Source organism: Elephantulus edwardii, unplaced genomic scaffold, assembly GCF_000299155.1.
Source record: "Elephantulus edwardii isolate Elephantulus edwardi_28Jun2011 unplaced genomic scaffold, EleEdw1.0 scaffold00063, whole genome shotgun sequence".
NCBI lineage: Eukaryota > Metazoa > Chordata > Mammalia > Macroscelidea > Macroscelididae > Elephantulus > Elephantulus edwardii.
This window is the reverse complement of record NW_006399813.1, coordinates 6,074,713-6,094,024: the sequence shown is the minus strand read 5'-3', so window position 1 is coordinate 6,094,024 and position 19,312 is coordinate 6,074,713. Positions and strand designations below refer to the sequence as shown.

Sequence of the window (19,312 nt, the reverse complement as noted above, 5' to 3'; positions counted from 1 at the left end):
GGAATACACACACACACACACACACACACACACACACACACACACCTACTGCTCACTGTTTGTTGTTCAAACCTGTTTCCTATCACCTGCCCTTCTCTCGGAGAATCAGGCCAGGAGGGCCCGGGTTTAGTTAATCCTTGTGTAAAAGGGCCTCTGTCACTGGTGTGGCAACAATACATCTCCTAAGTGTGCACACAGCTTACAAACCATTTACTTAATGTAGAAACGTCCCATGTGTCATCCTTCCTGAGGGCTGGATGCTGGTTCTTTTCTCCCCTGGAGCCTGGGTTTCCTGGGACCTTTGGCATCCATTGGTCACCCAGCAAGGAACCCAGGAGGCACACGTGGTTCCTGATCCACTGCTAACTAAACATTTGGTGGTTTGAAATCACCTCAGTGGCTCTGAGGAAGATAAGACCTGATAAGCTGTTCTCATAAAATCTGGAGCCAAGAAAACCCTATGCAGCAGTTCAACTCTGTCATACATAATGGGAGGTACAAGAAGTTAACAGTTGCTAACAACAGTTTACCCAGCAACTGCTGCCTCAGAAGAGAGGCATGAGTGAGCCCAGGTCCTGAGAGAACACTTGGAAGGGTTGGAAGCCAACATCCCTTTTCCAGTGCCCAATTCCTATCCTTGGACACAGATCTCCAGCTGGGTTGGGAACTCCCCACGGCTGAGTACAGGCAAGGATGGCAATCCCATTCCAGCTGACACCCTCAGAGAGGAGAAACCAGGCATGATGGGGGATTTTCAGATAGGAATCACGTGTAATGGGGGGAGGGAGATCCTTCCCGAATAGCCTGTCACAGACTCGCTGACCTTACTTCTCCTTTCTCTTCATCCCACAGCCACTCTGACACGCCAAGTCATGTGAGAATCTAGCCAGAAAGCACTGGAGAGATGGCTCTGGGAGGCTCTAGAACCTTCACTCCTGACCCTCTGAAAACAACAGGTTTTCTACTGTAGGGGTGGTCCAGGGAAGCTCGATTTGGAGATGGGAATGCCTGTAAATGATGCTGAAGGAGGCAGTCAAGGCCCAAAAGGTTTAGAAGTGACCGGTCTCACTGTGTAAAGTCTTAATGTTATAACACAGCCTCACCTTGAAATACCCTGCTCATGTCAGGATGCCCCCAGGTCGGAGTTTTAAACACTCGGCACCAGGCACCAGAAGAGACATCCGTGCATGCCGTGCTCGACCCTTTCCTTCAACCTCTCAAGTTACAGCTGGAGTGTGTTCTCAGTGACTAGTGAGGCATCTCTGTGGGGTTTTTTTTAATTACTGTTTTTTAAAATATTTTCCTCAGTTGAAAAAAAAAAGGATATAATTGTTTCAACAGAAACCACAAAATCTCCAACTTCCCATTCAACTTGCATGGAATAAATATCCTCCTGCAAGTCGGCAAGAAGAATATAGGTGATGAGGCCTCTACCCAAATGAGACATTGGGCCGGGGTCACATCACAAGTCAGGGTGAGTGAGGGGGGTTCATCCCATTTTCCATGCTTCCCACAGGGCCATACCACTCCGAATGGCTTCAGAAGTCCGTCCTACCTCAGTCTCCCTTCCAGTCCCTACCCACCTCCTCTTCACTTCATCTGGTCCCTCTGGGACCCAACCTGTTGGGTTTGCTTTGGATCCTGGCGAGTCCCATAACTGAACCTGAGGACTGATGGAGGTGAATGAAGGACAGGACGAGCCACAAAATACCCCTGACCATGGGGCCGGGTAAGGATTTAGAAACCCTGGGATTCAGAAACATTTCACCCTTTGTTTAAAGACCTGACAGTGCTCTCATGCTGAAGGTCTATTTAAGACCCACAAGCTGAGCACAGGCCTGAGAACAGCCACAGAGTCGCTTCTCTAGCCCACACACGGCTCGGCTGTTCCCTCACTCTCGCTCTCATCTTTTTTACCACTTCATCTTTTGTACCACTTTTTTGGGGAGCATTCCCTGGAAGAAGAGAGGTCAATGAATAAGGAAACTCAAGTCACATGTTAAATGACATTAGTTCATGAGGTAAAATGTACTGGTGTTACCACTTAAGAGCCGGGTTACCTCAAACAAGTGACTGCCCTCCCTGCATAATGTGCCTTCTCGTCTATGTGGTGAGTATGGTTAAACCAGGGAGCTTTGGTGGCCGGGTGATAAGAATCTGTGCTGCAATCCTGAAGGCACACAGTTCGAATCCACCTGCTGCTCCACAGAAAAAGGATGGGCAATCTCCTCCCATGTGATTAACTGACTCTGAAAACCTGCTGGAGGGTCAGCTACGGGTCGGTTCAGACTCAATGGTACACCACCAGAACAACAGCTTGATTAAAGCAGCCATACTGCCCTAACAACGGCAGGGGTTCTGGTGGCTTCGTGATTAGAAACTGTACTGCCAAACAAAAGGCAGGCAGTTTGAATCCAGTAGTTGCTCCCTGGTAGAAAGTTGGGCAATCTCTTCCCATACAAGTAACTGCCTCTGAAAACCCACCAGAGGGTCAGCTATAAGCTGGTTTGGACTCAAGACTACTTAACAACAGCCCTAACGAGTCCTTGGGTAGTGCAAATAATTAACATGTTTGACTGCTAAACAAAAGGTTGAAAAGTCATGTCCACTCAGAGGTGCTTCAGAAGAAAAGCTTATCTACTTTCAAAAAAATCATCCGCTGCAAACTCTGTGGAGTTCAGCTCTATTTGGACACAGAGGAGGGCGCCATTAATTAGAGACGACTGGACAGCAACTGGTTTACCCAGATCACAGGGTGCCTGCAGGCTCAGCAGAGCCAGTGCATATGACAATGCTTCATATACAAGCAAATCGGACAAAAGGAATCTCTGTTTCCATGGTTTCTTCACCATTCTCAACTTGCACATGAATTTCCCAAGGGAGCTCTGGTGCCAGAGCCCACAGGGTGTTGAGCCGCTGAAGTGAAGCCGGCCCCTCGCGGCGGACTGAATCTGCCAGCGTCTCCTCGGGAGAAATATGGACGCTCTCCTCTCAGCTTGGAGTTGGTTCCAACGCCACAGCAATGAGTCTGAGGCTTTTGGACCACATTCACAGAAAACCAACTTGGATCTTTAGCAAACATGATGAAAATTCTTCCCTAGATCCAGCATTCCATAGAAACAAAACATAAACAGATTAAAAGAAAAAGACACACAGAGAATATTAGTCTCCTTTTTAGACCTGACTCATGAACCTGGTGTCTGATTTCATGAAACTTACAGCCTTCTCTCTTCCAGGTCTGACTGGTGTTCAGGTCCAGGAAAGCCAAGTTCTCATTTGCTAGCAGCATCAAGTAGGAGCCACTGCGGGTATTATCTGCTAAGCCTCGCCTCACCCTGGAAAAGCGTTTGCCCAAGAATCAGGAAGAGGGAACAGAGGGTGGCGTGCAGGACCTCCACAGTAAACGTGGCCCAACCAGTGTGGTCACAGTGACTGTCACACAAAGCCACTTCAGTGACACACAGGGCTGAACAGATTATGCTTCCCAGCACTACCCTTCTACAGCCCTCAGCCTGCCACTCTTCCGCCTGCTTCCCTGTGAACAGTACCAGGGCAGTGGGTGTGGGTCTCTCGTCCTTACTGCCATTAAGTCGAAACCAAGTCATAGCTGACACTCCATTGGGTTACAGAAGCCCATAAATCACACAAGAAGAGACTGCCTATTATTCTCCTTCCCAAGAAGCCACTGGTGGATTTGAACTTTCAGAGACGCTCAACTCTTGGGTTAGCAATCCCAATGCCCTACAGACGAGGCTACCAGAGTTCCCTAGGTGTGGACAAGAAGGTCTAGAAAAAGATCTGGAACCTGCTACAGTCCCTGGGGGTCACTACCAATGGTTCCTCTTCTACTAAGATGGAGGCTGGGCACAGACCCTCAGTGTATTTCCTCCGTCCTTTTCGGAAAGGGGGAAAATGAGTAATAATAAGAAAAACAGTAAAACTCAGACATCACAGATTTCCCTAGGGGTGCCTGCTCATGAGCTGTCTCTCTCCTCTAGGAACTTCAGACTGCAACAGGATCAGGGGAGCTCTGGTGGCCTAGTGGCAAGGAACTGCAACTACAATCCCAGAGGCGCACGGTTCGAATCCACCAGATGCTCTGCCGGGGAAGGAGGGACAATCTCCTCCTGTACCAGTCAGATCTGATTTGATGGTACACTCACACAAAAATAATAAAAAAAAACCAAAAAACAAAAAAACGGGATCTGCCTGAACCCAGCACTGCGCCTATAGGCCATGGCGCAGAGAAGTCTCAGGGCCCACTGGCTCGCCCCGTGTCCCTTCAGTCCCAAGTCTAGGCGTCAGAGAGCACACAAATGTCACCCGCACAGGTCTGCACCAAGATAGTCTTGGTTTTGATGCAGGCCTACTCGTCACCACTCTGCCCCCAAATCTGGTTTTATTCCACTGATTAAAACAGTGCCCCCAGGGATCGAGCCTTGCACCCTGACTGGCCTCCTCACCTCAGCCTCCTCACTCCTTCCCACCCCAGAGATCCAACCTGGAACATATAGACAGAAACTTGGCAAAACTCTCAGAAAAAAAACCAAAACAAAACAAAAAACCACAACAAACAAACAAAAAACCCCACACCCCCGAGAGTGACTCATCTCCCCAGTCAGGGCTGGCCTTCATGTGAGGGAGAGGAGAGACGCCAGAGATGGAGGAAGCCCCTGCCACCCCACAGGAGCTGCAGCGGGAGAGGGAGGCCTCGTGGCTGCACAGATCCTGGGCACAGGATGGGGAGGGCAGGGGAGATATGCACACCCACAAATCCTCACACACCCACAAACCTCACACAAAGAATGCTCAGCTCACCATCTCAGGAATGAGGACCGGAAAGCCCAGAGATGTGTTTTCCAGCTTCCTCATCTGCCTCAACAGCACCCAGCCATGGGGAAACTGAGGAAGGTGGATGGGTGTGGAGAGTCAAACAGCACCTCACAGGGCGGCTCTGTTGTGGCTGTCTCACCCCAGGACACAGGAGGGAAGGGCTTGGGGACTGAGCTGACCTGGAAGCAAGCTGGAGTTAAGCCTACCTGAAGAGGTAGGCAGGGGCTCTACCTCCCACCATGATGCCCAGCAGACGTATCCCTAAGCTCTGACCTCAGGATGAGTATGACCGTGAGAGGGCATGAAAACACTCCAGCTCTTCACACTAAAGCACTGCTGACATTTGAGGAATGCTCACTGTGTCCATTTGCAGACCTGGGCTGGGCTGGCGAGGCCTCAGTCCCCTGACCAGAGCGCAGCCTCTCCACAGGCAGACGCCTGGTTCCCTGGGGCAGAATAATGCACTTCACCAGCCAGGCAGCAGTCTTGGGGCGGAGCAGGGGGCTGTCTTTTCCCTGTCACTCCAGGCTTAGATGCCCGGCTGGGCACAAGCCGATTAACCAGTAAACTTAGGGGGAAGCAAGAGGATCCGAGACCAAATCAGCAACGCTGGGGGAGATGTCACTTGACTTCCATCTAATAACTCCACAGGATCAGCAGGCGAGCAGACACGGCCATTACCAAGTCTAATTAGGCTGGCAGACAAGTGGCATTAATCATTTTTGACTGTACCTGGGATTCAAGCCCCCCTTACTCCCTAATCAGAAAACTCCACGCTCGGATGAATGGGGGCAATCCAGCCCATGTCAGAGCCTTCCACTTTCATCTTTGCACAAGACAGGAAGCAAAGAGGAGAAGAGACAGGGAGGCAGCCTGGGGGACTTTCAAAGCATTCCTTGTCCCCAAACATAAACACACCAATAAGATTTTTCCCAAAAGGAAGAACCCACTTAGGGCCAGGGGCAGGGGGAGGGAGATTCCACCATAGTTAACAACGAAACAATCATTCCAGTGTTTAATTTTCCTAACCTCCAAAGTCAAACATGGGGCTAGATCAATGAAAACACTTCAGGCCACACACTTCAGGGCTGCTGGGTGCACTAGACAAGAGCCTGCCAAGTGCACAAGGGAAATCAGGAGCCTCAGGACCACACAGGACACGTGCCATCAGGCCTAGAACGAAGACCTCACTCTGCTCCCAAAGCAAACCCAAACCAGTGGCCATGGCATTCCCTCCAACTCACCACAACCCGGCGTATTGTGCTCTGCTGGGTTTTCACAGCGGTGCAATTCCAAAAGCAGATTGCCTGGCCTTTTCTCTGAGGCACCTCTGGTTGCACCACTCAGAGACCAGGACATCTCTGCTACAAGAAGCCTCTTCTACAGAAAACCATCCTAGAGTGGTGGGTCTGCAGGATCAGGTGGCTGTTACACAGCCCAGAGAGCCAATGTAAGCCCCTTTACTTATGCAGTGACAGGACAGAACTGGACAGGCTGGGCTCCGTGAGAGAGTAGCCTGCTCACCAGGCCAGGCCAGGCCCTGTGTCTCTACCCTGTGACCCAAACAGGAGGACTCAGACCACAATCACAGCCCATCACAGGGGAGCAGGTACCCTAGAAACCCCCTCTAACTCTGTAATTCCAATCACTTAGCACCTTGTAGCTCCAAGCAACTATCCGTGCAGAGACATGGATCCCAGGAGCAGACAAGGGACCTGACTAGTTCGTCCCTCCATGAACACTGCCTTGGCCTCAGGTCTTCCTACTCGACAGACCATTCGCTGGCCTGAAGACTGTTAGAACTGCCGCCATCTGTGAATGGGTCCTACTGTGGTGCGCGTGTCGCTATGAGATTTGAAGTGATGCCACCAATATTTCAAATATAATGAGCCTGTGGCAGCTAGAAAGTGACAGGATGGGCTTTGTTTTTCCGGGTCTCGCAAGCTTTCCGCTTTTGGCAGGCGAAGTCTTAGCACTTTCCTAGCCCTCATTTTCATAGAGACTGTGTATTTTCCTTCTCTGACAGGTTTCTCCTTACATAAGTGCTGGCTGTTGAAGGACTCACTGCACCACCCGGCTCACCCACGGGGGCAGGTTTTCAGTGGAGTTTCCAGCAAAGACAGGGAAGAAGAGCCTGACAATCTACTTCCAAGAACTAGTCCAGGATTCCATGAGAATATTGCCCGACACAGTGCTGGACATGAGCCTCTTAGGTTGGAAGGCATTCAAGACACACAATGGCTCCAGCACTGTGAAGATGGCACAGACCTGGGCAACATTCCATTCTACTGCACAGAAGGTCACCAGGAGTTATTTGCCAGCAATGAACAACAAGGCATTAGTAAGGGTGGATTTACATTCCGGGATAGCTGTCTGATGTAACCACCAAAATGAGATGGGTGGAAGGTCGGCTCTCCGTGCCTTCTATAGGAAGAAAAGGTCCGTGCTAAGAGGGGCGTCGCAAGGACAAAGCCAAAGGTCAGCTTAGGAGTTTCTGTAGTTATTTGCTGTTTACCATTCCTTCCTTCCTGTAGTGCTGGAAACGCATTCTCACCACCAAAAACAGAATAAAAACCAGGCCCATCACCATCGAGTCAATTCTGACGACCAGACAGAATAAAACTGCCCCACAGGGTTTCCTGGTCTCTAATCTTTACAGGGAGCGCTGGTGGCCTAGTGGTAAGAAACTGTGCTGTAATCCCAAATGCACGTGGTTCAAATCCACCAGCTACTTCTACAGGAAAAAGATGGGCAATCTCTATGTGATTAATTTCCTCTGAAAACTCGCTGGAGGGTCAGCTATGCATAAGTTCTGACTCAACAGCACACAACAACAATCTTTACAGAAGCAGATTGCTTCACCTTCAAACCAGAGTTGCTAGTGAGTTTGAACTGCTAACCCTGAGGTTAGTGGCCAAGCACTTACTCATTGCCAGCACCCCAAAACACATGGACACAATTACATAATCTCAATCTTTCTTCCTCTTTCTGTCTACCAATTCCCACTGGATTTATTCCTCTATTTTTCAAATATGACTTCTTCAGCTCCAGAAATGACTATTAACTCTGAATTCTACTGGCAAATGCAGTATTAATCAGCCCACAGTTAAGGATCTTGAGGAAGAGGTAAACATATGTTAGCTGAGCTTGCACTAAAAAGGCAGGCAGGCAGGAGGAGGACAGTTTTCTGCAAGCCTTCCTTATTAAAAGCTCATTTTGCCAACATGGCTTCCATTCCCTGTCTGCATCCTGTTCAGACAGATGTCACTCACATACACACTGCCCTTCTGTCTGCTTCCAAAGAGCCTGGAGCTTTAGCAGCACAAATAAGCCAACATTTTCATTGATCACCATTGCATGAGACTCTGTGCCTGGAACTTCACTGGGCACCAGTGACACAAAGGCAAAGAGCTGATGGCTTGGTGACCCTGAAGTCATAAAAGTGGCCTAGTCACTGGCATCCTGTCAGGTTGCTTCTCAGTCACAGCACCTTCCTCTGAGGACACTGGGCCAGATGACCCTTCATACCCTCACTTTCAAAGATGCTCAGGGCGCTCACACCACCCTGCACCCCACCCCAGGCCAGGACCCAGGCAGAGTTTGAAAATTGTCTCACTGCTGGGCAAGGTCATACTAGGAGTTGTTACAAGCCCAGACGAGACTTACAAGACTGTTGGACAGGAGAAGATTCAGAATAATAACAGCATTAAAGATTCATATGGCATTTCCCAGACAAGGTCCTAAGTGCTTCACCTGAATTTAATTGTATGAGCCTCACATTAAAGCTGAGGAAGCAGGTCGTATACTCTTCTCTTTTTTTTTTTTTTTGAGTAAAGAAACAGAGATATAGAACTATCCAGTCACACAGTGATATGTGACAGAGCCAAAGCTCAGATCCAGGCCCTGTGGTGACTGTTAGAGACCGTGGAGTGGGAGCTGACCCACAGCTGACCCTCCTGCAGGTTTTTCATATGCAGTAATTGCATGGGAGGAGACTGCCTTTTTCCCACAGAGCAGCTGGTGGATTCAAACCGTGTGCCTTCAGATTGGCAGTTCAGCTCCTTACCACTAGGCCACCAGAGCTCCCTGCATAGGGAGTTGCCTTTTTAAAAGTCATAGTATGACCCTCCATTTTCCAAACCAACTGACCTCACCCTGGAGCTAGATCTTTGGCTTACAGAAAGCCGTTGAGTTCACCCTGCCAGCCTTCACATGCACACCAGAACATTTCCCAACTGTTCCCATGTAGCCACAGGTTCACAATTAGTTATATATTAATAATGGCAAAGACGGACGTGCCTGCAGCCCCTGACTGCAGCTCTACCAGTGTCCAAACATCCTGAGAGCAAGGAGTGGGATATTAAGCTAATTATATGGGGGGATATGGAAGCCCAGGAAAGTCAAGGGACTCTGCCAAGTCACACAGTCAAAATTACTGTCTGCCAATGAATGAATGGAAATCCAAAATCTCTGTAAATGCTCATTAAAATTATTTCAAAAAATAAAGAGGGGGAAAAAACCCAAAAACTACTGTCTGCGTACCAGGGTCTGATGGCCAAGAAAATGATGAACTACTCAGACAATCCTGACATAGAATGGTAGACTGAGAAGCTGGACTGGCCGTCAACTTTGGAAACAGCAGGATGTCGGCATGCTTATGAATAGCAGCGGAACACTGTTCCATGTAGTGTCAGAAGGGGAGCCCCTAGACTGGAAGGCACTCAACAAAGGACTTGAGCATGGAGATGGTGAGGACAGGGCAGCGTTTCTATCTGATGTTCAGAGGGTCATTACAAGTCATACATGACGCCACAGCACCTAATACAGCCACAATAACAACGTGAAGTGGCCATTCCAGTTGCCATCAAGCAGATTCTGACTTACATGTATCTAAGAAGAGAGAACTATGCTCCATTGGATTGTCAAGGCTGTGACCTTTCAGAACTAGACCGACAAGTCTTAGCTCTCAGATGGTTCTGAGGACCACATAATCACGGAGTACCATGCATATGGACATGCAAACTCACATAGATACTTATGTGCCACAAAGACAAAACGATCAACTGATACAGCTCGCAAAAGACTTCACACAAACTAGAATTCCAGGGAGGCAGAGTTCCTGGGACTGCAGCACCCTACAAGCGCTACAGCAGGAGTACTGGGTCTCTCCCTGGTTAGAGGTTTAGTGAACATAGTTAAGAACCCCTGAGCCCTAAAGAGAATGAAAGCTGCTAACACACGCAGGGATAAATAACATTGGATTCTAGAACCAGCCAGATGACAGCAGCCCTTCACCCTCAACACTTTATCTACTTCTGTCCTTCTCAATTAGCACTTGATCCATGGGTTCTGGTGGTGGAAGGAGTGGCATCCACTTCCCCCTCCAATCTCCCACCTCCCCCTTGACCCTGGCTCTCCTTGGCCACAATCTGGAAAGGGTTTTCCTGTGGTGGAAGAAGCTGCTGCTGCTGCCTAGGGCTGCAGCTGGATAGGAGACATGGGGCTGGTGCTGTGGGGGAAGGGCCATGGCAGAAAGATGCAAACCATAATCCATTTCAAGAAATGCTTATTGGAAAGCTGTGCTTACTGTCTGCCCTTCACGTATTTAAAATACATATTTAAACAGATAAATATATAGCTATGGAGATCATATTTTTCTGGTAAACATGTCAACAGGCATGAGATCTGGGAAAATGACACTCATTAAAGGCACCCTACCCTGTTTTGGTCTTGTGTCACAGAATAGATTCTGACCACAGTAGGAGAAAAAATAATAAAGGGACGTAAGACTGTAGGTTAGCTCCCTAAAATCTAAACTCCTGAGTGTCCGGCTCAGAAGAAGACTGGAGTGGCCTGAACACTGGGAGGAAGGGGCTATGCAAGGAGTTGGGTAATTTTAGAGCAAGATCTGAAGAGGAGGGAGAGGGGAGGCGGGGCACAGCCAAACAGGGAGGAAAGTCTAAAGGTTTGAAGGGCCAGAGGTGGACGGTAGGTGGGGGCACAGGTCCAGGGTGACTTAAGGCTCTCACCAGACCATAGGTCATGTGTATGCAAACCCCAAACTGCACAGACTACCTACCTGTCCCAATAGTCCTTTTTAGAGGAGGGTTCTGGGCCTACAAACAAGCCGTTTCCCCATTGACCTTATTTTAAAAGGGTCAAATGTTTTAAGTCATAGTCTCACAACCTCCAGGGATCATAGAATGAGAATTTACAACAAAAATAAGAGGGGGGCATGTTATAGGCTGACCTTTACAGCCACAGACCCTAACCTGCAGGTGGGAGAGACGTGCACCTGTCAGGGGAGGGGTGTGGGTAAACCACCACAGAAAAGCCCAGTGGGCAGTCGCTGAGGATCTTGGTCAGGGGTCTGACAGCAGAGATCTTCCAGGGGTGACGTGTGTTAGTTTAAGCCGTAGTCTCCTCTGGAGTCGTGGCAAGATCTCTCTGCTCCAGCCCCTCGAGCCTGGACTGCGGTCTTCCCGCGCCCCTCCCGGCCCTGCCCTCTCACTCACTGGCGCAGCGCAGAGCCTGCCGCAACACCTCGCGTCCGCACAGGTCACACCAGCCGGGGCCGCCCCGCAGCTCCAATTCGGCGAAGCGGTGCCCCTCGCCTCTCTCCGCCGGGACGCGGGGATCCTGTGGCTGCTCGAAGATGCTCCGCACGTCGCGGGGTCGCGGCGCCCCAGGCCGCCGCCGCAGTCTCTGCTGCAGACCAGGCCGGAGAGAGCGAGGGGGTCGGGAAGCCCGGGCTTGGGGCTCCAGGTCTCCCCTGGCTGCCCTCCGGGCGCCGCGCCCCTCGTGCGCCCCGGGCGCAGTGGAGAGGGACGCGGGGGCGCAGCGGCGCGACGATCGGCCGGGATGCGGCGGAGGCTCCGGGCTGCCCAGGCTCTGTAGGTAGCGTGGCGGCTCGGGGTCCAAGAGTAAAGGGTATGGGCGCTGCCCGATGGCCGGGGATGCCATGGCCATACCCTGCTAGTGGTGGCGGTGGCGGCGGCGGCTGCTCCGGTAGCGACCGTACTCCCGAGTCAGCCCCGAGAGAAGGGGCGGCCCCAGGCGCGCGCGCCTTTAAAGGGACCGCAGCCAGCAGGGCGGGGTGGAGGCGGGGAGATTTCGGAGAGGCAGGAAGCACGGCCCCTGGGAAGCACCGGCCGACTCCAGGGGAGGGTTGGTGGAGGCGTGATTTAGGGAAGGCAGTGGGGTGGGGAGGGGGGTGGGAGGGTGAGGGAGAGGCAACGGGCGTAGCTTTAGGGGCACCTTGAGAAAGTGAACTGAACTTCTGAGGCTGTGAACTGACCCTCTCAGGGTCTTCCCATCCGACAGGCTCCTAACAGTACAACTCAGAAGAGGTTTTGCCTGAGGGTCTCTCTCTTCCGTCCATCCCTTCCCTCAACATCCCCTCCCCCAGAACCCCAGGAGAGGTTGAAGCAACCTAAGGATGGAGTCCCCGGAGGGAAGCCACCACCTCCCCCAGTCGCAAGCCGACTGGAGGGATGCTCTCTGTGTGGCTGGTTCCCGCCCTCCCCTCCAGTCCAGCCCTCCTCGGCGGGGTCGTGCGTGGGAATGCCCGGGTCAGCGCTCGCTCCGCAGCGCCGAGTCCCGTGACGCCGGGGGACGCGCGCACCAGCGGGCGCTTCCCATGCAGATGCGGAGAAGCCGCCTCCGCGTCGGGGAAGCCTGCCGCGTGAGGCTTTCACTGTTACTGCGTTTCCCCTAGTTCAGCGGTCCTTCTCGGTTGGGTATTCCTTCCCCTCGTAAGATTGGAATTCTGGTGAACCATGGGCCTGGGAAGTTTTTCTAGGTCAAATCCTCCTCCTCCACAAGTTGTCAGAATAATGCCTGTGTAGACGTGTAGACCCCCCCCGCCGCCCAAGAAGTCGTGCTTTGAATCTACAGGTCACCTGCAGAATCCTGGAGTTCCCTATTCCACCAGTGTCTGGGCTGCAGCGCCTGCTTTAAAGCTCGGATCTCCCTGCCTTAATGATTGACCCAAAACCTAACCAAGTAAACAAACAAACCCATTGCCTTCTGGTCGATTTCAAGTTAGGTTGACCCTATTGACAGCGTAGTTGTGCTGGTGTTACATGCCTTCAAGTCAGAGCTGACTCGTAGTTGATCACCTAGCGGATTGTCAGAGGCTGTAAATGGCATGGGAGGAGATTGATCCTCTTTCTCCTTTGCAGAGCAGCTGGTGGATTCAAACCGCCTGCTTTCGGGTTGTCAGTGCAACTCGTTACCTAATAGGCTACCAGAACGGCCCAATAGGGTTTGTGAGGCTGTAATCCTTAGGGTTGGTGGATTTGAACACCTGACATTTCATTCAGCAGCGGAGCGCTTCACCTTTTCACCACCAGGTCTCCTGTTTGGACCAAGAGCCCAGCGTTTTCTTTCTGCATTCAGTGTTGCAAGTTATGTAGCAGGTTCTGAGCAGCATCTTTGTCCAGTAGGAAGAGACAAAGGAGTAGCTCTAAACCCTCTCACAGGTGAGAACAGACAAAGCCAGGACTCCTTGATCTTTGACTTGAACTTCAGTTAGACTGTCTGAAGGACCCAATTTTCTTAACTGTATATTGAGTACGGGGTGGAAAACCAGATGCATTCTTCTGCCTCCTCTCCAGTCTTGACACTGACTCAGGGTCACATAACATAATTCCTCTTAAAACATTAATTAGTGGAGGTGACCTGCAACTTTAGGAATTATCTACATTCTTCTAGACTTTCAAAGAGACTCTCTCTTCTTCTCAGGCCAGAAATGGGTGTTCCCCCCCTAGTGTCTGGTAAAGGATATTTCACTTTTGCTTCCCCAACCTACCACCCACCCCCACCCCCGTGCTTGGAGAGAATTTTTAGGCCATTCCCAAGCATTTGAGAGTTCTTCGGAATTCCCAGGGATTTCCCAGCTTGCTGTGGTTAGTGGCTTTTCTCTCCTCTTGGTCCTCTTGGTCTCTTCTTCCTCTGCATGTGTAGCTGAGAACAGGAGGCCCAGAAATCCCACCTCATCAAGCGGTTTCTGGGTACATGGGAACCCGTAGCAGCCAGCCCCATGGAGCTACAAAGCCAAAGGTAGCTGAGATTTGGATGAGTGTGAGTCCAGAGACCCGCCTTTTCTCCCCTCCACTGTTCCTCTCCTCTCTCCTCTGGAGCTTCCTCTCTCTACCTTGGTGGTTTTCAATCTTTGGCCCCATCACAAACCCCTGGAGGCCTTGTAAAATCACCGATTACTAGGCTCCTCCTCCAGAGTTTCAGGGTTACTAAACCTAGGCCTGGAGTTTGGGATTTGCATTTTAATCAGTTCCCACGTGGTGCTGATGTTGCAGGCCCAGGGACCCCACTGGAGGACCATAGATGTAAGGTGGAGATAAGAAAATGAGCTTCTCTGTTCTTCTCCCTACAGGACAAGTGAGGTTCAGTGGGACCCGACTGAGAAAGCAATTTCTGAATGAGGAAGAACCCTCTCTACTGAAAATGTCAAAGGAAAAGTACGATTCGCCTCTGTGGTCTCTGACTCCCGTTTCTGCCTCTTTTTCTGCAGGCAGCTCTTCCAGGCTCTTTGCCTGGAAGCGTGTGAAGCAGCTGCCCTCTGTTATCCATCCATCTGCCCAGGCTTGAGGCTCCATCTCTCCCAGGAGGGCTGGGTGAGTCCAGGGTGTGGGCCCACCTCTGGGTGGCAGCTTGGAGTGACAAGAAACAGCAGGAATCTAGTGCACATCAGGGACCAGTTTCGAAATGCCATTTGTGAAATAGTTGACAACAATCTCTCTCTCACCCACCCCCCACCTCCCTACCCCCACACATGGTTTACAACCTAGCTGAGAGACTCCTGGACTTTCTGGCTCGTGGAACGAAGGGTCTCCTCTTGCCCTGGGAAGGTCAAGACTATGTGGAAGGATGGAGCATAAAACTCTCCCCTGTCTCTTAGCCCTGCTGATTGTTTTCCTGCTGTACCCTGATATGTGGCGTGATGGTGGCTGTTCCCAGCCATGAATGGAATGGGAACGGCGATGAAAATAAAGATAACATAACTTCATGTAACCAATCCAAAAGTTTATCAATTTTATCCTCAAGTTCATCTGCTGAAGCCAAGAAATTGAGGTGGGGGGTAGTAGTTGCTTCTCTGTGACTTGAAGGGGAGGCTTCTCATCTGGGATTTGGCTCCTCTGATAGCATCGCTCCCAGCCCACACCCCCTTTCCTTCTTCCTTTAAGTGGCACTCTCTCCCTCTCAGGCATGCATGAAGCTTCTCCTTGCCTGGGGAGAGGGGCTAAGTAAGCCCCAGTGTCACTGTAGTCAGGCTAATGTCTGGTCAATATTTAGAACTGGTCCTTGGCTATGCAAGCCACACAGCTTAGACCTCAGCATCGGCTGAGACACCTCCACTGGGAGTTTTTCCTCAGTGTTGGCAGATCCTCTTGGCATGAGCTGTGGACTTTTTGCTGTGACTCACTCCCAGCAGAGTGGGTGTGCTGCTTTTTTTTCCCAAGGGGGAGGAAAGAGGCAGTGAATTTTGAGTGTGGCCCCAGAGCATGCTGGTTGCCCCCTCTTTGAGTTGTTTCAAGACTTGTTCCCACTCCTGCAGTGAGCGCCCTAGTAGAGAGGAAGGAACAGGGAAGAACTAGCTGTGATCTCACGTTTGTAGGGGAAGTTTTGAGTTTTGTTTGGCTTTGAGGTATCTGAAATCTGCAAAGCTGTAAGGATGTTCCTAGGGTTTTTTGATAGCTGTACAGCTGTCTCATGGGATTCCTGGATCAGTCAGGACAAGTTACGTTATGCTGCAGTAATAAGCAATCTCTAAAGCTGGAGGCCTTTGAACGAGAGATTTTGTTCTCACTTGCTGCATGTCCTTTTCAACTTGGAAAGAGCCTCTGCTCGTCGGTCATTCAGGGATCCATGTCTGATGTTGCCATTTACTTTGCTGTAGGGAAACTGAGAGATCCTGGCATCCCTGAGTGACACAAACAGTTAAACATTAGGCCACTAACCAAAAGATGGGCCTTTGAAACCTCTCAGAATAAAAGTGCCACAGAAAAAAGACCTGGCAATCAAGTGGTCATAACCATGAAAACCCATGGAGCACAACTCTAGTAGGTAACAGCTACAATTGACATGAGTTGGAATTCAACAGCACATGTTTTATTTAATTGGAGAATCCCCCCAACAGCATGGAAAAGACCCAGTCACTTCTACTCACAGCTCATTGCTCAGATTTAGTGAAATGGCCCTTCTCCCACTGGGAAAATCTCTTGTCAGGGAACTCTCCTAAGTGCTGAAGAGCAGAGATGTAAGTTTAAAGACTAAGATGCACTTGATCCAAGCCATGGTCTTTTTGTTTTGTTTTGTTTTGGGGTTTTTTTGGGGTGGTTCATTATTCAATCAATTATTAATTTTTTTAGGGTTTTTAAGTCACTTTTCTCCCTACCCACCCCCTCCTCTCCAATTCATTCTTCTCCTTGAAAACAAAAAGAAAAACTCTTTCACTGTTATGCAATCCCTCCCTGCAAGTCCACTCTACTGTGCAGCCTTCATTCTGGACTTCTCTAATGACAAGAATACCCACTCATATATCCCTTTTAAACAGTTCTCTCCCTCATCCATTTCAATACAATATACATCATTCCTCCCCTCCTTTTCTGTTTTCCCTCAACCCTGATGTCAATCCTGTTTTACAACAGTGGCCCTATGCAATATTTGTCCCTTTGTGACTGAGATATTTCACTCAGCATAATGTCCTCCAGAGTCATTCATTTTGCATAATATTTCATGAGTTCCTTGTTTTTCAATGCTGCATAATCTTCCATTGTGTGAATATACCACAGCTTTTCTATCCATTTGTTTGTTAATGGGCACTTGGGTTATTTCCAGCTCTTTGCGAACAAAGCCTCAATAAATATGGGTGTGCATGCCATGATCTTTTCAATGACTTGCTATGTATCTGGAAGTTGGACAGTGACTAATGATGACCAAAGAATTGATGCCTTTGAGTTGAAGTGTTGGAGAAGATTTACTGAATAGTTCATAGACTAACAAAAGCACAAACAAACCTGTCTTAGAGAAAGTGTATCCAGGGAACTTCTTGGAAGCAAGGAAGTGAAACTTCATCTCACATACTTTGTGGATGAGTTAGGAGGGGCCAGTCATTGGATAAGAACATCATTCTTGCAAAGGTGGAGGGTCAGCCTAGGAGAGGAAGACCCGCAACAAGATGGAGTGACATGGTGATTGAAACAATGGGCTGAAGCATACTGGAGATGGTGCAAATGGCACAGGGTAAGACCAGCTTCAGATCTGTTGTTCACAGGGTCACTGCAAGTCCCAGTCGACTCGATGGCAAGTAACAACAACTACAGAAAGGGAGCAAGATGTGCAAACCTACCATGTACTCAGGGTGGGCAAAGATCTGGAAACACTGGTTATTCAGCACCAGTATCCACTGAACTCCTTAAGAGCAAAGAACAGCTGTCCATTCAACCATCAATTCTCTACTGTTCAGCACATACCAGACACTGTTCTAGGCTCTGAAGGTGCTACAGTAAATTAATATATTCAGGACACGTGTTTTGGTGGGAGAGTCAAACATTGAACAGGTGCAGTAAAATGTCACATCCAAATCAGTTCTATGATAGATAACAAAGTGTGTTAAGAGGACAGGAAGTGGCCTCTCTCTCTCATTGAATTGGATGGTTCCAACTCCTAGCTGAGCCTCCATTGGCATTCTGAGGCTGTGAATAGCATGGAAAGAGATTTCCCATCTCTCTCCCATGGAATCGCTGGTGGATTTGAACCATCAAAGAGGCTCAGTCTTTGGGTTAGCTACACAACTCCTTGCAGAGTATTCGACCAGAGCTCCCTAGGATGTGACTGGGGCTGTTATATTAAACTCCAAGCCAACCTATTGCCCTCAGGTCAATTCTAACTCATAGCAAACCCCCACTGGTTTCAGAGATTCGAAATCTTTATGGGAGGAGACAGCCGTTCTTTCTCCTTCAGAGTGACTTTGGATTTGAACCACCAGCCTTTGAGCTAGTGGCCCAACACTGTGCTGCCAGGGCTCTTTATCTTAAATTACTGTTGTTATGTGCTGTTGAGTTGGAACCGAATCATACCTGACCCTCCAGTGAGTTTTCAAGAGGCTGTAAATAGCACAGGAGGAAATTGCTCATTTTTCTCCTGTGAAGAGACTGGTCAAAAAGAGCTCTGTGAGGAGTGGACGTTAAGACCTGAATGGAGTGAGGAATTAAGTAAGACCTTTGTCTAGATGAAGGAACAGGATCCTAAACTGAAGGGAAAGCAGCCCTCCAGTTTTACGAACATGAATTTGTGCTAAAGCATATTCCCAGACCAGGGGCAGATTGTCTAATAAGTAAAATCTGTGAGGGGTCTAATTGTACCTTTCCACCAGTCTGCTGCACCCCCCACATCAAAGAGAGGGTGAAAAACCCAGGTAAAAACTGCTCCCCACAGATTAGTAAGGAAACACAATTAAGCACTTGCATACCTTGCTCAAGACAAGTTGGTGCAAAACCCGTTTACTGGTGTCTGCCTCTACCCCAGACTCCACCTGGGAGATTTTGATCCCATGAGTCCAACTATTGGCCTGTTTCTAATAAGAATTTGGTTAATGCAACTGACAGACCATACTTTGGAAGAGCTGGCAAAGGGGTCAGGCAGTTAGAGTCCGAGGGCCTGGCCCAAAGCCTTGTGAGGAAGAATGCTCAGAGGGTGTTAACTGCAGTCTCACAGTGCTCCTGCCTGCTTGCTTCCTTCTTAGGCAGCTCTTTGTAGGCAGATCCTAGGCTTCCAGAGACGTGAGCGTGGCTTGGCAAGTGCAGTCACACCTCAAATTGTTAAACCATAAGCAGGGAGCCTGACAAAGAATTGTTGGGGAGTTAAAATGTGGATGACTGTTCTCTTCCTTTGGGGAGAGGAAATGAGAGAAGACAGTGGAAGTCTCAATGAAGAAGTCTCAGTTTTCAATGGAAAAAAAGAACAAAAGTCTTGCTAAAATACCCTGTGATATTGTTTGGTTATGCTTTGCAGACACTGCATTGTTTACAAATCAAAGATGTGTATTAACTCTGCCTCTAGCAAGTCTACTGGCACCATTTTTCCAATAGAATGTGCTCCGTATGCCTCTGTGTCATACTTTTCAAAATTCTTGCAGAGTTCCAAACATCTTCACTACCCTATCTGTTAGGGTGCTGTGTAATCCATAATCTTTGATGTTGTTGTTGTCTTAATTGTTTTGGACACCATGAATACTGCCTATATAAGATGGTTACAGCATCCTTACTCCCTGAGACATGACAATATTTAAATTGTTGTTGTTGTTCTGTGGCATTGACTCAGAATCAACCCATTCCTAACCCGTCAGCAGGTTATCAGAGGCAGTTAATCTCACAAGAAGAGCGTCCTTGTTCCTCAGAGCTGCTGGTGGATTCAAACCCCATGCCTTTAGGACTGCAGTGCAGATTCTTACCACTAG

At 49.4% G+C, this 19,312-nt stretch overlaps 1 protein-coding gene across 1 annotated transcript in view; it reads right to left on the bottom strand.

Moving 5' to 3' along the window:
• The window catches only part of RASSF5 (Ras association (RalGDS/AF-6) domain family member 5), a 118,832-nt gene extending 106,957 nt beyond the window's left edge, over positions 1-11,875 (bottom strand). Inside the window, exon 1 of the mRNA XM_006887930.1 lies at positions 11,349-11,875. Within this exon, the coding sequence (XP_006887992.1) occupies positions 11,349-11,802 (454 nt within the window). The 5' untranslated portion in view covers positions 11,803-11,875. The remainder of the gene's footprint in view (positions 1-11,348) is intronic.
• Between the last annotated feature and the right edge of the window lie 7,437 nt (positions 11,876-19,312).